Source organism: Pristiophorus japonicus, chromosome 12 (genome assembly GCF_044704955.1).
Source record: "Pristiophorus japonicus isolate sPriJap1 chromosome 12, sPriJap1.hap1, whole genome shotgun sequence".
In the NCBI taxonomy this organism is placed as follows: Eukaryota; Metazoa; Chordata; class Chondrichthyes; family Pristiophoridae; genus Pristiophorus; species Pristiophorus japonicus.
The window spans coordinates 101,457,786-101,476,339 of NC_091988.1; the positions used below are offsets into that span (position 1 = coordinate 101,457,786).

Genomic DNA, 18,554 nt, shown 5'->3' on the forward strand with positions numbered 1-18,554 from the left:
AAAATAAAAAGTTTTCAAAACAATAACTAAGAAACACCAGAAATCCTTCAGAGGACCCTATCTACCTAAATTCCTGCAAAAGAAATAAAGAAAAGAAGTGCACTACCCTTTTTCCTCTATGCTGCATTATTTTGTAATCTCTCTCCAATTAAATAATAATTTGCTTTTTTATTTTTCCTACCAAAGTGGATATACTCCATCTGCAAATTTTTGCCCACTCACTTAGCCTGTCTATATCCCTTTGTAGATTTATTGCGTCCTCCTCACAATTTGCTTTCCCACCCATCTTTGTATCATCAGCAAACTTGGCTACATTACACTCAGTCCCTTCATCCAAGTCATTGATATAGATTGTAAATAGTACAGGCCCCAGCACTGATCCTGTGGCACCCCACTAGTCACAGGTTGCCAACTTAAAAATGGCCCATTTATCCCAACTCTCTTTTTTCTGTTAGTTAACCAATCCTCTATCCATGCTAATATATTACACATAACCCTGTGAGCTCTTATCTTGTGCAGTAACCTTTTATGTAGCACCTTATCTAATGCCTTCTGGAAATCCAAATACACCACATCCACTGGTTCCCCCTTATCCAGCCTGCTTGTTACACCCTCAAAGAACTCCAGCAAATTTGTCAAACATGATTTCCCTTTCATAAAACCATGCTGGCTCAGCTTGATTGAATTATGCTTTTCCAAATGTTTTGCTACTGCTTCGTTAATAATGGACTCCAACATTTTCCCAACGACCGATGTTAGGCTAACTGGTCAACAGAGCCCAAGTTTCCACCCTCTGTAAGAAGGTGCGCCGATTTTCTGGAATAAAAAGGGCGCCGAAAACATACCTTGTGATTCTGCGGTCTCCTCAGGATGTCTTCGTGCTCGGCGTGGCGCAGCACAAGGGGTCGGGGGCGGAGCCAGTTCCCGGCGCTGAAAACAGTGCCGGGACCTCTGCACATGCACGCTAGAGTGTGCACGCATGTGCATAGCTCCAGGCCCCTTGGGCTGCGATGATCTCAGCAGGGCCCATTCAGTCTCCCTCTCCCCCCCTCCTCCCCTAACCCTCTCTCCCCTCCTCTCCCCCCTCTCCCTTTCCCTCCTCCCCCCTCTCCTCTCCTCCCCCCTCCTTCTCTCTCCCCCTCCCCTCTTCTCTTCCCCCCTTTCCCCCTCTACCCATCCTCCCCCTCTACCCCCCCCACTCTCCCCCTCTCTCCTCTCCCTCCCCTCCTCTCCCTCCTCCTTCTCCCTCCCCCTTCTCCTCCTCTCTCCCCTCCCCCACCCCTCGCTGTCAGAAACACAGAGAGACACTGACAGAGAGAGAGAGCGAGATACTGACAGAGAGAGAGAGAGAGACAGTGACAGAGACAGAGAGACACTGAGGGGGCCCTGTCCCAACACGATGTTGGAGGGCTCCCCGTGCTGCAGTCGGTGAGTAGGAACTTAATTTTTCATTTATTGATTGATTTTTTATTATTTTTTTTATTTTTAATTTTTTATTTTTTTTTGATTGATTTATTGATTAATTTATTGATTTATTTATCATTTATTATTGATGATCGCTCTTTATTTTTAAAAGTAAAGTGTTTAATGTTTGTAAACCCCTCTTCCCCGCCCCCCACCTGCCCCATCTCTCGTTCCCTACGCCTGATTTGGTAAGTGCAGGCAAGGTTTTTCTGAGCATACAAAAATCTACACTTGGTCCATTCTAAGTTAGTTTGGAGTAAGTTTTCGCGACCTAAATTTGCAAAACAGGGGTAAGTGGCTGGACTTGCCCCCTTTTGAAAAAAAATCTGTTCTAAAATGAAACTATTCTAACTCACTAGAACTGGAGCAAACTAAATGCCGAGAATTGCAATTTCTAAGATGTTCCATTCCAAACTAGTTGCTCCAAAAAAAACGAGCAACGCAGGCCGAAACCTGAGCCCATAGTTTCCTGCTTTCTATCTGCCTCCTTTTTTAAATAGGGGCGTAACATTTGCGATTTTCCAATCTGCTGGGACCGCCCCAGAATCCAGGAGATTTTGGTAGATTACAACCAATGCATCCACTATCTCTGCAGTCACTTCTTTTAAGACCCTAGGATGCAATCCATCAGATCCAGGGGACTTGTCCGCCTTTAGTCTCATTATTTTACCGAGTACTACTTCTTTAGTGATAGTGATTGTGTTACGTTCCTCCCTCCCTATAGTCCCTTGATTATCCATTATTGGGATGTTTTTAGTGTCTTCTACCGTGAAGACTGATACAAAATATTTGTTCTATGTCTCTGCCATTTCCTTGTTCCCCATTATTTTCTAGTCTCATCCTCTCGGGGCCCAACATTTACTTTAGCCACTCTTTTCCTTTTTATGTACCTGTAGAAACTCTTACTATCTGTTTTTATATTTTGTGCTAGTTTACTTTCATAATCTATCTTCCCTCTTTTTATTATTTTTTTAGTTGTTCTTTGCTGGCTTTTAAAAGTTTCCCAATCCTCTGGCCTCCCACTAGTCTTGGCCACATTGTATGCCCTTGCTTTCAAGTTGATACCATCCCTTATTTCCTTAGATAGCCACGGATGGTTATCCCTTCTCTTACAGTCTTTCCTTCTCATTGGAATATATTTTTGTTGCGAGTTATGAAGTAGCTCCTTAAAAGTCTGCCACTGCTCATCAACCGCCCCGCACTTTAATCTATTTCCCAGTAAACTTTAGCCAACTCTGCCTTCATACCTATGTAGTCTCCTTTATTTAAGCTTAGACACTGGCTTGAGATCCAACTTTCGCACCCTCCAACTGAATTTGAAATTCAACCATTCCTAGAGGGTCTTTTACTAGGAGATCGTTGATTAATCCTGTCTCATTACACAGTAGCAGATCGAAGATAGCCTGATCCCTGGTTGGTTCCGCAATGTTCAAGGAAACTATCCGGATACATTTATGAACTCTTCCTCAAGGCTACCCTGGCCAATTTGCTTTGTCCAATCAATATGAAGGTTAAAATCGCCCATGATTACTGCCATTCCTTTTTTACAAGCCTCCATTATTTCTTGATTTATACTCCATCCAACAGTGTAGCTATTGTTAGAGGGCCGATAGGCTATGCCCACCAGTGACTTTTCTCCCTTATTATTCCTTATCTCCACCCAAACTGATTCAACATCTTGATCTTCTGCGCCAATATCGTTTCTCACTAACGCACTGATCTCATCCTTTATTAACAGTGCGACCCCACCCCCTTTTCCTTTCTGTCTGTCCTTCTGAATTGTCAAATACACCTGAATATTTAGTTCGCAGCCTTGGTCACCTTGCAACCACGTCTCTGTAATGGCTATCAGATCATTCCCATTTGTATCTATTTGTGCCATCAACTCATCTATTTTGTTACTAATGCTGCGTACATTCAGATTAAAGAGCTTTAAATTTTTTTTACCATTTTTTTCCTGCTTTCACTTTTATGTTGATACATTCTATCACTTCCTGGCACGCTCTGGTTTTCATTTCCCCCAGTGCTATTCTCCTTATTCTTTGACTTTTTAAATTTTTGCTCACCTGAACCTCCGCCCACTAATTAGTTAGTTATTAGTCTCATTAGTATTAGTTTGCTAATAATGGTGACCATCATTCCTCGGCTTATTTCTTTATATTCAGTGGATATAGGATTTCTGCATATGTCAGAGTTTTACACAAAATTCAGTGTTAGTACTGTTTATATTCCAATTCTGTTTAGGATACAGTGTTATGTAGATGTGTACATATATGGGCTCAAGTTTCGGCTCAAGTTGCTCCTATTTTTTTGGAGCAACTAGTTTAGAATGGAGTATCTTAGAAATCGCAATTCTCGGCATTTAGTTTGCTCCAGTTCTAGTTAGTTAGAATAGTTTCGTTTTAGTACAGTTTTTTTTTCAAAAGGGGGCGTTGCCAGCCACTTACGCCTTTTTTTGCAAGTTTAGGCAGCGAAAAGTTATTCCAAACTGACTTAGAACAGAGTAAGTGTCGATTTTTGTACGCTCAGAAAAACCTTGCCTACACTTTATAAATTAGGCGCAGGTAGCGAGAGATGGGAGGGGAAGGGAAGGTAGAGGGAAGTTATGGGACTTTATAAAGCATTAAACACTTCACTTTTACCAATAAAGAGCCATCATCAATAATAAATGATAAATAAATCAATAAATCAATAAATCAACCAATAAATCAATCAATCAAAAATTATTTTTTTTAAATGATAAAAAATCAATCAATAAATAAAAACTTAAAAGTTTCTACTCACCTACTGCAGCACCGGGAACCCTCCAACAGCCTGCTGAAGAGCTGGTCGGGCAGGCCCCACCACCGAAGAGGCGTTCGGGCGGGGCCCGCCCCCGAGATGCCGGTCGGGTGGGCCCCGCCACCCAAGAGGTAAGGGCAGGTAGGCCACTCGGCCCAGGATAGGGGCGACATCCCTTTGACCAGGGATAGGGTCGTCGCCCATAGACAGGAGGCGTTGGGAGGGCCAGGAGCTACTGCTCACGCGCGCAGCCTCCACTGCGCACTCGCGCAGCTGCTGGCACTCTTTTTGGCGCAAGGCTGAGCTGCAAGCGGGCCTACAGATATCGGAGAATCGCGAGGTAAGTATTTGGCGCTTTTTCAGTTCTAGAAATTAGGCGGGCCTCTCCGAGGTGCGCCGTTCTACCGGGGATCCGAAACTTGGGCCTTTTGTGTCAGCCATGGCTCAGTTGGTAGCACTCTCGCCTCTGAGTCAGAAGGGTGCAGTTTCAAGTTCCACTCCCGAGATTTGAGTGCAAAAATTTAGAGTAACACTCCAGTGTGGTACTGAGGGAGTGCTGCACTGCTGGAAGAGATGTTAAAGCGAGGCTCCATCTGCTCTTTCACATGGAACTATTTCAATGAAGAACAGGGGAGTTATCCCCGGTGTCCTGGCCAATATTTATCAACATTACTAAAAACAGATTATCTGGTCAATATCTCATTGCTGTTTGTGGAGTTTGCTATGCGCAAATTGGCTGTTATGTTTCCTAAATTGCAACAGCGAGACTACACTTAAAAAAAAAAGTACTTCATTGACTGAAAGCACTTTGGGACATCCTGAGGTTGTGGAAGGCGCTATATAAATGCAAGTTTTTCATTTGACTACATATGCTCCATTTGAGTTGGAGAAGCAGCATTACACAGATAGGTGTATGTATGTGGTAAATGTTCCATTTCTGTTAGAGACAGAGTTAGACAGACATGTGTGCATATACTGTATATTTTCCATGTTAGAAGTGTGGCATTAAACAAACATGTACATATACTATGTATATTCCATCTCTGTTAGAGCTGTAGTATTACACAAACATGTGTACATAGTATCATCATATAATCACAGAATGATACAGCAAGTAGGAGGCCATTCGGCCCATCATGCTTGTGACGGCTCTTTGAAAGGACTATCCAGTTAGTCCAACTCCTCTGCTCTTTCCCCATAGCCCTGCAAAATGTCTCCCTTCAAGTATTTATCCAATTTTCTTTTGAAAGATAGCATTGAATCTGCTTCCACCACCCTTTCAGACAGTGCATGCCAGATCATAACTCACTGCGTATTTTTTTTTCATGTTGCTTCTGGTTCTTTTGCCAATTACCTTAAATCTGTGTCCTCTGATTATACTGTATATACTCCATTTCTGTTCGAGGCCTAGGTAGAATAGGGGAAAGCTTTCGAATTGCCATTGTTACATAGAATTTACAGCACAAAAAGAAGCTATTAGGCCCAACAGGTCTATGCCGATGTTTATGCTCCACACAAGCCGACTCCCACCTTACTTCATCTCACCCTATCAACATGTTATATCATTAGTTATTTAACTCTGTTTCATTTATTATAGGAAGCATGCCAACAGTCTAAACTGGGAGATTGCCCAGAGATTAGGACTTTCCCTACCTTCAGATTGTCAGGTAACTCTGTGCGACCAGCATAGCCAGGGTTCATGGTAATGAAAATTGCACAAGATGGTACCAATGAGATCTCAATTCCTTCAAACATGAAACGATCAACCTGCAAAGAAAATCAGGGCAGTGAGACAGCTTGTTGGGCTCACAGGGCTGTGAGCAATCACTTGCAGGACTTCAGTAAAATTCTTTGCATTGTCAAATTGTTCATACTTACGTAGTTGCATTCACAATCATTAGACAGACAGCACATCTTTGTCACTATTCATTGTTATAGCACATTAAAACTGAAACTGGAACATGCATCACATGTGAGGTATAGTGTCTGCTCTAGCTATAGAGATGCTAGACAAACTATTACAGGCTCCTCTATCACCAAACCAACTCCTCACTCTGAAATATCAGCTCTTATGCTATAGTGGTGATTCAATTTATGGACAATTCATCCAGCACAGGTTATGAATGATTTGTCAGGTTCCATCTGCTGTTCTATTTAATCAAATATAATCTGAAAGACATAGGGAGTATATTTTCTTCCAGTTGCTAGAGTGAGTGAAAAACTCAATACAAATATAAAACGGCTTTCCAGAAATGCTACTTCAAGCTGGGTCATGACAGCAGGCCAAGGGGGCACAGGTTCAAGTTAGCAAAAGGCATCTGCCACTGACTCATTTACTCTATCAGCACCATTCATGATTTTGAACACCTCTGGTCTTTGGAAAATCATTGCCTGGTCTTGGATAATTTATTCTTATTTGCTCTTGGGATGGATGCTGAATAGGCCACATTCATTGTCCATCTCTAGTTGTTCTGACAAGGTGGCGGCAAAGCTTTGGAGGTGAGCCTCGGGTTGCTGCACTACCTGAGACTTAAGGTTCCCCCCGCTCTTGATGGGGACATTCTGCTTAAAAAGAAAAAAGTGAAGGCGAAGCACATGAATAGAAGAAAACTCTGTGTGATCCTGCTGGAAACCCATTCCGAGTTAAAATCCAACCTGAAGTTCTGGGGCTTCTCTACAGTGGGGGCTAATCAGTTCCCAGAAAATGGGACTTTAGTCCATTAGCGAAAGCCAGTGCTAATCAGGTCACAGAAAACGGTGCTTCATTGTTGACTTCTGTTGAAAGACCAATCACGTCGCAGGAAAGTAACTCAAATCTTTTTAATGAAGTAGGTAAATCTAAAGAAACTGGTTATCAGTCTCAGCCAGATTAATCACAGACTTTCAGTAGGATGCCATTTGAAGTTAGTCCTGATGGTAATTATATATGTACTTGTACGTACTTAAGCCTGAGAGCTACTTATATTAACTATCATTTAAGATTTATTTGTCAGGTGTTACTGGGACTCAAACCCCCAGTTCAGGCAAATTGGGAGGAGCCGAAATTGACTCTTTCTAGAAGAGCCGTGACCGCCTCATGGATTGGGAAGGACTCACCGCTCGGTCGGTGCGGAGGGGCTGCTATTTTATAAATTGCCCTCCTTTATTTTTGGAAAGGTATACGGGACCTCGGCCGACTTCCCGCCCCATTGGGGGCGTGCCGACCCCTTACCGACCGCCGACGATCCCCTTTCCACCGCCCATGGGAAATTGCCCCGTGGGAGCAGATTGACCGCCATTCGGTGCCCCCGACAGCTTTCTCCGGCGGGAAGCTTCTTGTGGCTGGATGGCGCATCCGCCCTTAAAGGGGAGGACGCACTGCCACAGCCGCCATTTTATTTTAATTGTCGGCCGACTCCGAGGTCGGCCCGACAATGGTGGCCACGGGTTTGGTTGGTCCACCAATAGGCCGCCTGGCATACTCTCTTGGGTACCGGGCCACTGGCCCAGCCGAAACTCACCCTGGTGGCCTAGTGGGTGCCACTAAAGTGGCTGCAGACCTCGCAGAGGCCTTCTACTTTAACTGAAGGGGAGGGACACTGATATCATCAGCGACACGCTAACGTCATCAGCACTGATGACTCGGAACAGCAGCCGAGCCAACGGCACTTCCTCCCACACCCGACCCGACATCTGCCCCGACACAAAACAGAATGAAAGAGCTGAATATCGCTGGATTCTCCGCTACATCCATTGGGGCGGAGAAAACACTTAAAAAACGGCACGTGCACCCCATTTGGGGTGGAGGGCAATTTCGGCCCCCAAGTGTGTTACCACTGATGCTATTAGACATCAGCGCTGCCAGGACAGACGCATCAATGTCAGTCTTTTCGCTCAGGCCAACATCCCCAGCAACGAAGCACTGACCACGCTCGATCAGCTCCATTGGGCGGGCCACATCATCCGCATGCCCGACACGAGACTCCCAAAGCAAGCGCTCTACACGGAGCTTTGACACGGCAAGTGAGTCCTGGGTGAACAGTGGAAACGCTTCAAGGGCACCTTCAAAGCCTCTTTGACAAAGTGCAACATCCCCACTGACTCCTGTGAATCACTGGCCCACGATAGCCCAAACTGGAGGAAGAGCATTTGGGAGGGTGCTGAGCAGCTCGAATCCCATCACCGAGAATAAGCAGAAACCAAGAGTAGACAGCGGAAGGAGTGTGCGTCAACACAGGCTCCCTGACCACCCTTTCCTTCAACGACTGTCTGCCCCACCTGTGACAGAGACTGTAATTCCCGTATTGGACTGTTCAGTCACCTGAGAACTCACTTTTAGAGTGGAAGCAAGTCATCCTCAATTTCGAGGGACTGCTTATGATGATGATGATAGATTGTGCAGTCTATTATATATTAAATTTGCTACATGGGGCAATCGTTTCATCCAAAACTTTCACATGAATCTTGCTCGAATCAGAAAACCCATTATATTACCTGTATACTTGTAGGTGGCGCTCTGACAGTTTTCGATGTTAAAGGGTGTCAACACTTTGCCTGTCACAGATACACCTAGCCTGATATCCCACACAGAAGCTGCTATTTATGTGGGTGCATATTTGGTCAGTTTATGGCATTGTAGTTAGTCTATGGGTTTTGTGAAAAGATTTAAGCGGGTTTTCCAATCCAAAGGGCTGGATTTTCGGCTTTTCTCATTTCAGGGCAGTAAAGTTTCAGTCAGCAATATTTGGCAGCTGGCCCCTGATTGTGGGGCGGGGCGCTAAGGAAGGCGTTGCACACCTCTCTTCGGGCGCTAGGCCGACTGAGCATGTGAAAATCCCGAGCTAAACAGCCGGCCTCAGAGCACTGAGAGAGGCCTGGGGAGAAAAAAAACCTGAAAAGAAAACCACCAAAAACATTCCCAATAAATAACTCATGCCACCACAACATAAATGGCAAAAAAAAAATAACCACACTTACCCGAGGTAGACATTACTTACCTCACTGCAGCCGCTATAGCTCGGACCACCCGCTTTTACAGGTGGTCCCAGCACAGCGCTCTATGGAGCGCTATGGATCGGGCGGGATCCAAAAATCGAGCCTGTGTCGCAACCAGGGGCGTTGCACACCGGCTCACCTCTTCCAGGCGGTGATGCTCCGCCCCACTGAAACCAACCCTGAAACCCCCGGCGGGTGCTGGAAGCTGGCCACCCGCCCAGAAGAGCTCACTGCTGCCATTGCTGCTCCTCTGGGGCGAAAACAGAGGCAGCCAACAAGCCAAAATTCCAGCCCTTAGTTTTTAATTGGTAAGGGAGAGTAGATTTTAAAAAAAAATTTCTGTGAATTTATTTCATTTTATTATATTCTTTTTTCATTATATGAAGTTTGTCATTCTCCTTTCAATATGTGCGGTTTCATCATTTTAAAAGTTTTTCTTTATCTTCATTCCTGTATAAATTTAAAATATGTTAAATAATTCATGATGGATGAAAACATTATCAAAAATAAATTTTTTTCTTTTTCATTTTCTCCGTCTTTTTGATCTGCTTTCTGTGATCTGATTTGTGGGTTTCTTTTTTGAGGACATCAAAATATTTCTATTGTTGGAACTACCATTGAAATATCACGAATACATACAGATATAAATACTGCATAGAAAGAGACAGATCTATTATCAACTAGGAATAATAAACTAAATGTGGGCATAGCTAGCTGCAATGGATCTTCAAATTTAGAACATAAGAACATAAGAACATAAGCATTAGAAACAGGAGTAGGCCATCTAGCCCCTCAAGCCTGCTCCGCCATTTAACAAGATCATGGCTGATCTGGCCGTGGACTCAGCTCCACTTACCCGCCTGCTCCCAGTAACCCTTAATTCCCTTATTGGTTAAAAATCTATCTATCTGTGACTTGAACACATTCAATGAGCTAGCCTCAGCTGCTTCCTTGAGCAGAGAATTCCACAGATTCACAACCCTCTGGGAGAAGAAATTCCTTCTCAACTCAGTTTTAAATTGGCTCCCCTGTATTTTGAGGCTGTGCCCCCTAATTCTAGTCTCCCCGACCAGTGGAAACAACCTCTCTGCCTCTATCTTGTCTATCCCTTTCATGATTTTAAATGTTTCTATAAGATCACCCCTCATCCTTCTGAACTCCAACGAGTAAAGACCCAGTCTACTCAATCTATCATCATAAGGTAACCCCCTCATCTCCGGAATCAGCCTAGTGAATCGTCTCTGTACCCCCTCCAAAGCTAGTATATCCTTCCTTAAGTAAGGTGACCAAAACTGCACGCAGTACTCCAGGTGCGGCCTCACCAATACCCTGTACAGTTGCAGCAGGACCTGCTTTTGTATTCCATCCCTCTTGCAATGAAGGCCAACATTCCATTCGCCTTCCTGATTACCTGCTACACCTGCAAACTAACTTTTTGGGATTCATGCATAAGAATCCAAAAAGAGTTTCATGCATAAGAATCCCCAGGTCCCTCTGCACCGCAGCATGTTGTAATTTCTCCCCAGTCAAATAATATTCCCTTTTACTGTTTTTTTTTCCAAGTTGGATGACCTCATATTTTCCGACATTGTATTCCATCTGCCAAACCTTAGCCCATTCGCTTAACCTATCTAAATCTCTTTGCAGCCTCTCTGTGTCCTCTACACAACCCGCTTTCCCACTAATCTTTGTGTCATCTGCAAATTTTGTTACACTACACTCTGTCCCCTCTTCCAGGTCATCTATGTATATTGTAAACAGTTGTGGTCCCAGCACCGATCCCTGTGGCACACCACTAACCACCGATTTCCAACCCGAAAAGGACCCATTTATCCCGACTCTCTGCTTTCTGTTAGCCAGCCAATTCTCTATCCATGCTAATACATTTCCTCTGACTCCGTGTACCTTTATCTTCTGTAGTAACCTTTTGTGTGGCACCTTATCGAATGCCTTTTGAAAATCTATATACACCACATCCATCGGTACACCTCTATCCACCATGCTCGTTATATCCTCAAAGAATTCCAGTATATTAGTTAAACATGATTTCCCCTTCATGAATCCATATTGCGTCTGCTTGATTGCACTATTCCTAGATGTCCCGCTATTTCTTCCTTAATGATAGTTTCAAGCATTTTCCCCACTACAGATGTTAAACTAACCGGCCTATAATTACCTGCCTTTTGTCTGCCCCCTTTTTTAAACAGAGGCGTTACATTAGCTGCTTTCCAATCCGCTGGTACCTCCCAGAGTCCAGAGAATTTTGGTAGATATAACGAATGCATCTGCTATAACTCCCGCCATCTCTTTTAATACCCTGGGACGCATTTCATCAGGACCAGGGGACTTGTCTACCTTGAGTCCCATTAGCCTGTCCAGCACTACCCCCCTAGTGATAGTGATTGTCTCAAGGTCCTCCCTTCCCACATTCCTGTGACCAGCAATTTTTGGCATGGTTTTCGTGTCTTCCACTGTGAAGACCGAAGCAAAATAATTGTTTAAGGTCTCAGCCATTTCCACATTTCCCATTATTAAATCTCCCTTCTCATCTTCTAAGGGACCAACATTTACTTTAGTCTCTCTTTTCCGTTTTATATATCTGTAAAAGCTTTTACTATCCGTTTTTATGTTTTGCGCAAGTTTACCTTCGTAATCTATCTTTCCTTTCGTTATTGCTTTCTCAGTCATTCTTTGCTGTCGTTTAAAATTTTCCCAATCTTCTATTTTCCCACTAACCTTGGCCACCTTATACGCATTGGTTTTTAATTTGATACTCTCCTTTATTTCCTTGGTTATCCACAGCTGGTTATCCCTTCTCTTACTGCCCTTCTTTTTCACTGGAATATATTTTTGTTGAGCACTCTGAAAGAGCTCCTTAAAAGTCCTCCACTGTTCCTCAATTGTGCCACCGTTTAGTCTGTGTTCCCAGTCTACTTTAGCCAACTCTGCCCTCATCCCACTGTAGTCCCCTTTGTTTAAGCATAGTACGCTCGTTTGAGACACTACTTCCTTACCCTCAATCTGTATTACAAATTCAACCATACTGTGATCACTCATTCCGAGAGGATCTTTTACTAGGAGATCGTTTATTATTCCTGTCTCATTACACAGGATCAGATCTAAGATAGCTTGCTCCCTTGTAGGTTCTGTAACATATTGTTTTAAGAAACAATCCCGTATGCATTCTATGAATTCCTCCTCCAGGCTACCCCGTGCGATTTGATTTGACCAATCGATATGTAGGTTAAAATCCCCCATGATTACTGCCGTTCCTTTTTCACATGCCTCCATTATTCCCTTGATTATTGCCCGCCCCACCATGAAGTTATTATTTGGGGGCCTATAAACTACGCCCACCAGTGACTTTTTCCCCTTACTATCTCTAATCTCCATCCACAATGATTCAACATTTTGTTCATTAGAGCCAATATCGTCTCTCACAACTGCCCTGATATCATCCTTTATTAACAGAGCTACCCCACCTCCTTTCCCTTCTTGTCTATCTTTCCGAATCGTCAGATACCCCTGTATGTTTAATTCCCAGTCTTGGCCACCCTGCAACCACGTTTCTGTAATGGCCACCAAATCATACTCATTTGTAATGATTTGTGCCATCAACTCATTTACTTTATTTCGAATGCTGCATGCGTTTCGGTAGAGTGCTTTAATACTAGTTTTTAAACCATGATTTTTAGTTTTGACCCCTCCTGCAGCCCCTTTATATTCAGTGGCCCTTTTTGTTTTTTGCCTTGGGTTTCTCTGCCCTCCACTTTTACTCATCTCCTTTCTGTCTTTTGCTTTTGTCTCCTTTTTGTTTTCCTCTGTCTCCCTGCATTGGTTCCCATCCCCCTGCCATATTAGTTTAACTCCTCCCCAACAGCACTAGCAAACACTCCCCCTAGGACATTGGTTCTGATCCCGCCTAGGTGCAGACCATCCGATTTGTACTGGTCCCATCTCCCCCAGAACCGGTTCCAATGCCCCAGGAATTTGAATCCCTCCCTGTTGCACCACTGCTCAAGCCACGTATTCATCTGAGCTATCCTGCGATTCCTACTCTGACTAGCACGTGGCACTGGTAGCAATCCTGAGATTACTACTTTTGAGGTCCTACGTTTTAATTTAGCTCCTAGCTCTTTAAATTCGTCTCGTAGGACCTCATCTCTTTTTTTACCTATATCGTTGGTACCAATGTGCACCACGACAACTGATTTTTCACCCTCCCGTTTCAGAATGTTCTGCACCCGCTCCGAGACATCCTTGACCTTTGCACCAGGGAGGCAACATACCATCCTGGAGTCTCGGTTGCGACTGTAGAAACGCTTATCTATTCCCCTTACAATCGAATCCCCTATCACTATCGCTCTCCCACTCTTTTTCCTGCCCTCCTGTGCAGCAGAGCCAGCCACGGTGCCATGAATTTGTCCAACACATTTAGAAGACACTGGGCATCTCACACGACAGAGGTATTAACACCAAGAGATCCATTTTATATCTGAACAGATGGAGCTTTGATGGATCGGTTGGATAAATGAAAAGCTAATTTCAATATCAAGGAAATAAATATTTGCATTATTTCCATACTTTTGATTACTGGAGATTAGTTTTGCACTCATTTCTCAAGTTATTTTTGCAGATTTTTCCTCGTGTTCAAAGCTTAGTCCTATAATGAATGTTTCATTAAATTCTCTCTCCACAGATGTTGCCTGACCTGCTGAGTATTTCCAGCATTTTCTGTTTTTATTTCATTAAATGCGTTTGGTGCCCAATTTATTCGGTTTCTTGGGATAGGAATTCATTTCAGCAGATCGGAATCCTTTCAATTTGTGTGTCTTTAATATTTTTCAAAAAGTTTTTACATATCTTCATTCTTATATTTGTAGAAATGTAATATATTTTAAATAGTTTGTCAATAAAATTTATTATGGAGAAACATTGAAAAAATTTAAGGATGTTTTCAATATTTTTTCTGTCACTTGAATTGTAATTGGCATAATTATGGAATAATGCTGGGTGGGCTGAATAATTTAATTAAGTTCATTTTAGTTCTGGATTATGTTTACATGCTGTAGTTCCATTATCCCCTATCCTCAAACTCTACTTTGCCTGAATATTATAATTAGACTTGACTCTTGTTGTTCTACATAATGGTAAATACATCAGGGTATAAGTCCAAACTCACCCTTTGTTGCTGAGCTTTCTGAATTGTTGTGATCTGTTGTGCCACCACAGATAAAACTTCAATATCGATACGATTAAACTCATCGAAGCAAGCCCAGGCTCCAGAACTGAAAAAGCACCACAAGAAGCTATTAGCTGAAGGCTACTTATTCGTAAGGGATATAGAAAATTTGCAAACTACAATTCAACGGATAAGGAGTGATCGAGATCAAGGGAGTGTGGGTTTTCACATTCAGACGTATGTAAAGAGCAAGGTGAAATTAGAGATAGAGGGGGCGAAATTGCCCTGCATCCTGATTGGGGGCGGTAACCTTCTAGGGCCGGGACTTTTAGTGCCTAGCACGGAAGTACTGCCCCGCCACGGAATTGCCCTTACCGCACTCCACTTTCTTTGGGGGCGGTCACCGGGACGGTACTAAGATGCTGGTACATTTCAACGACCCTCCCATTCGATTACAGGGGAGTGCTGCTGCGCACTCTGCAAGGCCTTCACTGGGCTACCAGGGCAGCGTGCGATCCGAGCCAGACGCATGGCACCCAAGACCGAGCGCCGGGCTGCATGATGGCGGTCCGGACCATGCTAGGGCCGCCATCGTTGAGCCGACCAGAGAGTCGGCCGACAAAAAAAGATGGCGGCCCGGGGAGCTGGCACCCTCCATTTTAAGCACCACCCTGAGAGCAGATGTTTGCGATCGATGAAGCTAGTGTTGATATCCGCTCATGCCAGCCTCGTCCTGCTGGACGGTGAGGGGTTGCCGCGTGCGGCAATCGTGCTAACTGCGGGGCACGCGCTGCCATGGGATTGCCTCTGCAAACCCCCGGGCAATCTCCCTGGAGGCAATAGCGTCCCCTCCCCTGGGTGAAAAGTGTCTTGCATTAGTGCCCCCCAGAGGTGCTAACGGGGCTATAATATGGGGAAATTTGCCCCCAAAGATTTCTGCATTCTAAATACAAACAGGTGGACGTACTTCCAAATATAGTGGCTGAATTAGAGGCAAATGGGTAAGTATGGGATTGCAAGACCAATAACAAGTATATGCTCAGAAGGCAGAAGGCAAAATGTGTTAGCAGTTTCTAAGTTAGTAGCACTCTCACCTTTCGTTGTGGGATCAAGCCCCACTCCAGAGACTTGAGCATAAAATCTAGGCTGACACTCCATACAATACTGAAGGAGTGGTGCACTGTCGGAGGTGCCGTCTTTTGGATTTGGCAATAAACCAAGGCCCCGTCTGCCCTCTCTTGTGGACTTAAAAGATCAGGGGATTCTCCCCAGTATCCAGGCTAATATTTATCCCTCAATCAACACCACTAGAACAGATTATCTGCTCATTATCACATTGGGCAGAAAATTATGGCCTCGCCGGGTGCGTGCGCGAGGCCTCGCAAATGTCGATTCTCCGCGCGCGATGATGCGCATGCACCGAGAACCAGCTTTTACGATCTGTCAAATTGACAGATCCTACGCATCCCCGCAGGAAGGACATCCATGGGGCAGAGATTGGGCTATTTGCCCAACTCTTGCCCAGCAATTGTTCTTCAAACTCTTACGCCTGGTTAAAGCAGGCATATAGCTTATTTTTTACCAGCATAAGAGTTTTAAAACATAGAAAATTTTTATTCAATTCCTCATTTTTATATGTCCATTAAAGTAAGTTTATTTTTAACCCTATTAAAACACATTAAAAAAAATTTTTTTCAAAAACATTTAATTACATTCAATTTCGATTAATTTTAAATATGTGAGGTGTTTTTTTTATTTATTGTGTTTAGGTGGGTATTCGCATTGATAGTAATGGGAGCTCCTACAAATGCGAGTACTAGATAGTGATTGGTGATCCAGGCCCATGTGATTCCTGCATATGCGTACTTATCTGGAAGACATGTTCTCGTACACTGCATAGCGAATGAAGGCCTCCGACTGAAATCCTATGTTCCTCCGGGACCACCAGGTATTTTCGTAGATTTCTTAGGTTCGGAGGCGTTCGTCCGAAAGAAGCCTCCGACCGCAATTTTCCCCCCAATTGTGTTTGTGGGACTGTACTGTGCGTACATTAGCTGCCACGTTTTCTACATTACTACAGTGACTGCATTTCAAAAATACTTAATTTGCTGTGCAGCAATTTGGCATGTCATGAGGTTATGAAAGGTGCAAGTCTTTCTTTCTTTCAATGTTGCAAATCGAGAACTTCAACATGTACATATTACTGGATTCTTGCGGAATATCAATGGAACTAGTGAAGACACAACACAGACTGATATGCAAAATGAGAAGAAAGTAAGTGAAACAAAATAATTGGGACATAATAATGTCAAATTACAATAACTTTGCAAGAATTGGACAAGATATTGTAACAGCGGACTGAGTTGTGACACGGGTTGTGAATTGTGCAGGGTCATTAATGTTAGTAGTGTTCTATACTGTTTCCAGGAGAAACATAAATGAAGTAGAAACAAATGTTGATGAGCCAATGAAAGGGAGGAGATAGAACCAATGGGCGTACAATGTTTAGGGACCAATAAATCTTGAACAAAAGGTCTAAAGAGCAAAAGGTATCATGAAGGATGCAAGAATTCTACCAGTGTCATCTGCAGGCATGGAAAAAGTGACAGGACACAGACACGAGAAACAAGCAAAGCATAGGATAAGAAAAGGCCAAATCAGCCCATTATGTCAGTTCATTCCACAAACCAGCCACTCGATTAAGGTCTTCATCCAAGCTATTTAATCTCCCAAGCAAAGATTCTGCAAAATTCTCCTAACTCCAGAAGATTCATCTAATCTCACATGCTGTATTATTCATTTACGGCTGCTGCCTTCCAAGCATGACATTTCTACGGTCTCTGAAGCTTAGGTACCTTCATATGCTACAGAGTGTTAATGATTCCCATCCTTATAACTAGACATTCCTAATCAAATAGTCACCCAACTCTTTAAAAAGATTAATCCAGGTTAAATAACCTTGCAGTATTTTAAAAACCCGAATAATTACTCCTCTCAATCTTCATTTCTCTAACGAAAGCAAATTTAAATTTTAATTTTTACTTAGTACTTTATTGGCCCAGAAATTGCAGTCGGAGGCTTCCTGTGGGCAATTGCCTCCGACCTGAAAAATTGCTACGAAAGTATCTGGTGGTCCCGGAGGAGCGTAGGATTCCGGTGGGGGGGGGGCTTCTCTTCCCGCGTTGTGAAGCGCGTTCCTGTCCTCCAGGTTCCCACACAGAAGGTGCAGTCACGTGTGACTGCTCAGCCAATCAGATACAGTATTCCACAGCTTTCTCATTCATAGCAATGAGAACTCCGGTATCGACCAGTTCTCATTGCTATTCATGAAAAAAAAACAAACACACTACACACCATAATAAAAAATACACCCCACATAATTAAAATTAATTGAAATTAAAGTTAATAACTGCCTTAGAAAAAAAATATTTTTCCGATTTTTAAAAAAGTTTTGTAATTTGGGTTAAAAATAAACTTACCTTAGTAGTAGGGTTTTTAACAATAAAATGTGTTTATTTAATTTAATTTAATTATATTTTTGTATGTTTTTAAACTCTTACACCTGTAAAAGTAGGCTATGTGCCTGCTTTTATCAGGCACAAGAATTTTGAGGACAATCTCGCCCTTGCAAATATCCTCGCTCCTGATATGCGTTGGATCTGTCAAGCTCCATCTCGGAAAAGCTGGTTTTCAGCGCATGTGCACTGAAAACCGGCTTTTGCGATGCCTTCCCGGGTCTGTAGGCGTTCCGTACGGACCCGGGGAGGCCGGGATTTCCAGCCATTATATCTCTGAGAAATGTCTCAAAGCACTTCACACAAATTACAGTTGTTTTGTGGGCAAACATGACAACCAATTTCTGCTCAGCAACATCACAAGAAACAGCAATGAAATAAATGACCACGTTTTTGATGCTGGTTGAAGAACAATTGTTGGTCTGGGCTCCAGAAAAACTGCTCTTTGTCAAAAAGCCTCATGGGATCTTTAACATCTACCTGAATATCCAAATGGTTTGATATCTCATGGACAACAATGCAGCTCTTCCTCAGTACTGCACTGATGTGTCAGCCTAGGTTATGAGCTCAAGTCCTTGGGTATGCTCAGAGGCAAGAATGCTACCAACTGATGCAAGTTGATATCAAATAAGTTCAGT

General features: G+C 43.4%; 1 protein-coding gene across 8 annotated transcripts in view; it reads right to left on the bottom strand.

The window, feature by feature from the left end:
• Nucleotides 1-18,554, bottom strand: part of dnah1 (dynein, axonemal, heavy chain 1) — a 668,552-nt gene that overhangs the window by 309,777 nt on the left and 340,221 nt on the right. For all 8 annotated transcript variants that reach the window (XR_011596078.1, XM_070895813.1, XM_070895814.1 and 5 more), the window contains 2 exons: nucleotides 14,402-14,507; nucleotides 5,899-6,012 (listed from right to left, as the gene is read on the bottom strand). Coding sequence is in view for 7 of the 8 variants with exons in the window: in XM_070895813.1 (XP_070751914.1) it covers nucleotides 5,899-6,012; nucleotides 14,402-14,507 (220 nt within the window). In the remaining variant the exon portion in view is untranslated. The remainder of the gene's footprint in view (nucleotides 1-5,898; nucleotides 6,013-14,401; nucleotides 14,508-18,554) is intronic.